This window comes from Nematolebias whitei, chromosome 4, assembly GCF_014905685.2.
Source record: "Nematolebias whitei isolate Nwh7 chromosome 4, NemWhi1, whole genome shotgun sequence".
In the NCBI taxonomy this organism is placed as follows: domain Eukaryota; kingdom Metazoa; phylum Chordata; class Actinopteri; order Cyprinodontiformes; family Rivulidae; genus Nematolebias; species Nematolebias whitei.
Genome location: NC_056501.1, coordinates 20,621,577 through 20,626,374, shown reverse-complemented (window position 1 = coordinate 20,626,374; position 4,798 = coordinate 20,621,577). Strand labels below are relative to the sequence as shown.

General features: G+C 37.1%; 1 protein-coding gene across 1 annotated transcript in view; it reads left to right on the top strand.

Annotated features, from left to right (window-relative positions):
• Positions 1 to 4,798, top strand: part of LOC119408710 (protocadherin gamma-B4) — a gene marked incomplete at its 3' end in the record, with an annotated part of 30,175 nt that overhangs the window by 24,661 nt on the left and 716 nt on the right. The window contains exon 4 of the mRNA XM_037675551.1: positions 3,833 to 4,794. Within this exon, the coding sequence (XP_037531479.1) occupies positions 3,833 to 4,794 (962 nt within the window). The remainder of the gene's footprint in view (positions 1 to 3,832; positions 4,795 to 4,798) is intronic.

The window sequence follows — 4,798 nt, the reverse complement described above, 5'->3', positions numbered from 1 at the left end:
ATGACAACACGCTGCCTGCTGACCACACTCTGAACAAGAGTCCAGCTGAGTTTGCTGATGTGTTTGAAGGTTCTGACAGTTCTCCTGAGGTAAGAAGCTTTACCTCATGACATAAACTACAAAACTTTCTTTCAAAGATTTTCTCCTCCAATGTTATTTCTTAATTTATTGCTTTAATTTTTCATTATGTTAATTGTTTTTGGTGCTGAACCGTATTGGATTTTCCTGACATATTCATCCATGACTCTGAAAAAAGGTGCTATGGTGGGTCTTGTTGGTGGGGAGGTGGTTTGGTTGGCTATAATGCACCAATAATAATTTAAAACTTCCCATTTAAACTGCGGAATGGTGAAACCGAACATAAACATAGGATTCAGAAAGAGTTTTTAATGCATTATTTATTTTAGTAATTTTTTCTCACCACTGCAATCATGTATTATTATATTATATGAAGACAATGTGTCTATATTAGTACGTGAATATATTTGCAATTGCAATAAGGCAATTTAACAATGCTAGTTTATTTATTGTTTTGCTTCTATCTTTTTGTATTCTTTCTTTCATCACCACGGCATCCATCATTTTCTCGACCTTTTGTTTTGAATGATTCTTCAATTATTAACTTTTTTTATTTATTTATTTGTATGGTTTGCTTTGGGTGTGTGTCTCTGTCTGTGGTTTTGAACATAGTGAGCCCACTGAGTTGCTGATGTCTGAACACATGGTTGGTACGGTAATCGTTTATTCAGATCATAACTTATGAAATATGTTTGGAGGTCGTGATGGTTTTCTTAGCCAGGTTTCTGTTTAGTTTATTCTCTTAGCAGTTACTATTGTCTTTAAAATACTATTTTAATTTTGTTGTGAATACTGGTAATGGTTAAGTTGCTTCTTTTCAGTCTGTTTTACATTTCACCATGTAACTGTGGATCAAGATGCATGAGCGGTGAGATGTTACTGTCAGTCAAGCTGCAAGTTTTATTTTATTTAACAATAAATATAATTAAAAAATCACAGATATTGTTTTTTCTAGTTTACATTGATAAAATAGGCTGAGCTATCGTATTCAGTGATCATGTAATACAGTTGTATTGGCTTTATTTCCAATAATCTAAATACATTTCTTAAAAACACATTTCTCTTAAACAAATATGTTTTAAGGCAATAAATGTTTTATGAGAAGAAAGAGAGTGTTCTGCTAGCAGTAAGATCTGATAGTTCACACAACTAACCTGCTAGAGGAGTGCACTAAGGGGAGTTCAAGTGTCTGCGCAAGGCTAAAGACAAATTAATAAAAAGTCAATTATAACTTCATTTTTATTTTGCAAAACCTACAAAACACATATTAGGGAAAAGTGCAATTTCAAAAAAAATAAGAACTTCTAGTATGTGTTCGCATTATTCATTTAATTGTCTGGTTGTTGTGCTGTCAACAATATATACATTTATGATGTTGTATATTAACTAAGTTTAGTGTAAAAGCGTGAACCTAAAATATTTTCATCCTTATTTGAATAAGAATATTATCTTTGACTGTTTAGTCATACTACCACCAAATTTGAGAAATAAGAGGTGCTGGTTGCTTTTGAGGGTTTATTTGTTTTCTCTTGTCTGTTTCTACAGTTGACATCACTCTTTGTTAAAATCAGGTCTCTTCTCTAAATGAGTCCCATAGGCTCAATGGGATTAACCTGTCTAAATAAAGGTTGGATTAATAAATTTATCACCAGTGTTTAAACTGTATATTGGAATTATTTAAGTGAGATTTGCAGTAAGTGGTTAAATGTCAGTTCTCTGGGAGTGATTTCTACTGATTACAATAACTGGTTTGGTTAGGATGTGGTGATCATTATTCTACGAATTGCACGTTTAACATTTGCCATTAGTGTCTTTGAATGCAAATTCATTCCTGAATCATCAGTCTCAGAATCTTGAGGATACAAAAAAACATTTTAACCCCTTTCCTGGTAATATTGCCATAGCTCCTCATAGGCTTGATTATTATAATAGCTTAGCTTAACACAGCAAGCTTTTATCTAATATTGCACATTGAAAAGTTATTGAAATAGTAAAACATCTGACCCTTCAGAAACATTTTTTTGTCCTTGTGGTGTTTTCAGTACATTAGCTGTTGTGTCTCTGTCCTTGGTGCTGATGAACCCTTGTAGTCTCGAGCAGAAATCTGAATGTTTTTTTCAACAGTTTATATTATTCCGATAGTTTAGCTGAGTTGTTGATTCTTTTATACCGATGGTTACTTTATGGTGGAGCATGTCTTCCTTTTATTTTATTGTTTTCAATCCATCAGGTTGTATTTATCCTTAAGCTTTGCAGTATTTTACTTTAAATGTTGAAAGTACTAATAAACCTAACTATTGCTCGTCAGAGGATAAAACGACAACCGGGTTTAGGGATTCGAACCAGATCGCAGACAGCAGGAAGGTTTAAAGGATATAGTAATAAACTATCTGGTGGAGGTCTTAGTCCTTGGGCCAGCACAATCTTAACAGACAGATAAGGGAGCGATTCCTTGAAGGAGTTGGTTCTGATGACTTCACCCATGGTGAAGATGAGCCGTTTTTGAGACTGAGCTCAGCAGTGAGCAGAAAGGAGGGGAATCCAAATGGCAGGTTCAGAGAAACAGACAAGGCCGATACACAGGTGGTCAGAGATCCGAAGTCAATCTTGAGACAAGATAAAAAAGTTGTGGTCCTTGGAGGAAGTCGAGGTAATTTCCATAAGCAGAGCAGATAATCCAAAACAGACGGGCAGAGAGCAAGGCGAGGAATCCGTGGAACAGGGGTGAGGTCAAAACCAGGAAGACAAACAAGACTATGGCATGGATACTGGATATTTACTCCCTTTTAGGCTTTTAATAATCTGGCACTGAGTATTGTGGCTGTGGGGTTTAAATACAGGTGACAACAGGTGAGCTGCATGAGGGCTGATTGCAGTGACTCAGCAGAGTGGGTGTGGTTAGGTGAGCAGAGCAGGAAGTGCAGCAGGATGGGTGATAGGCATTACAGAGACTTTGTAACATAAACCAGGACATGAATGAAAAGAGAAACATGGCAAGTTGGAGCAGAAACATGACACAGCTTTCAGATCTTCCAATGCAGGGTTCTAGTTTAATAGGCTTGTACTTTATAAATAATAATAAGGCATGTTTTAAAATAAATCTTAACCATATCAGTTAAATGCAGTTTATTTTTATTTTATTTTATTTTATTTTGTACCCTACAGTAATAAAAAAGATGCGTATTAAAAACAAGATTGGGTGTGTTGACTAGCATGCTGATGCTGCTGACTGGACATATTCTGAGTGATTTCGGAAAAAAAAAAAAAAAAAAAATCAAATATAGTTTTTAAACATTTTCTTAAGAAAGTCACATTTGTTTTTCAGTGTATTTTCTTCTTTCCACTGACGGTGTCGCTATTCGACTGAATATATTTCCACTCCACCCTTTATTGTGTAAACCGATGAAAGGATTTTTTTTTTTTTTTTTTTTTTTCAGACCCAGTTGTTTTGGCTGCGCAGCCAGAACCAGAATATCTGCAGCTCTGTCGGTGCTCTACTTTATGATCTTGAGCCTATTGGAAATCTATCTGAGGATTGTGCTTTTGTATTCCTGGACACGTTTCATTTGAGCCACTATGGAGCGCATGCGGTTCTGCCTTTTTTTCTTTGTAATGTTGCACGCTGTGAACGGAGAACTGAGCTTTTCATTCCAGGAGGAACTGAAGCGCGGATCTGTTATTGGAAATATGGCCAAGGATCTGGGCCTGGATTTGCGTGAATTCTCATCGAGAAATGCCCGCGTTGATGCCGCAGGAAATCGCAAACGATATTGCGACATCAACTTCAGCAGTGGGGATTTAATTGTTACCGACAGGATCGACCGGGAGGAGCTTTGTGGAGAAAAGCTGTCGTGCGTAATCAAACGCGATCTTGTATTGGAGAATCCTCTTGAGCTGCACCCTTTTAGTTTACATATTCACGATATAAATGACAACGAACCGCAGTTTAATGAAGGTCCATTCAATATAGAAATTGCAGAATCAGCAGTCAGGGGTGCGCGCTTTGTCATCGAGGAGGCGCACGATGCGGATGTGGGCCAAAATTCTGTTCAGCAGTACCGACTAGAAAAGAATGATCATTTCATTTTGTCTGCGGATGGAAGCACATTAGAGCTGGTTCTAGATAAGGAGCTAGATCGTGAAAAACAGAATCAATTAAAATTGATTTTGACAGCTTTAGACGGAGGCGCACCTCAGAGATCAGGTACTGCAGTTATTCATGTCTCTGTGCTGGATGCTAATGATAACGCCCCAGTGTTCAGTCAGGCTGTTTATAAAGCCAGTCTGCCTGAAAACTCTCCTTTAGACACTGTGGTGGTTACTGTCAGTGCTACTGATGCAGATGAAGGAGTGAATGGAGATGTAAGTTATGATTTTGGGCATGTTTCAGAGGAGGTGAAGAAAGTTTTTAGTATCGACCGTAAAAAGGGAGAAATAAAACTTGTCAGCAAAATAGATTTTGAAACTGTCACAAATTACGATTTACGCATAAAAGCAAAAGATGGATTAGGGTTATCTACTTACACGAAGGTGATCATAGATGTAATTGATGTCAATGATAATGAGCCTGTAATATATGTGAAGTCCATGACAAACCCAGTGCCAGAAAATATTTTACCTGGTACAGAGGTGGGAATCATTAATGTGCAGGATGCGGATTCTGAAAATAACCAACAGGTGCGCTGCTCCATCCAGCAAAACGTGCCTTTTAAGTTGGTTC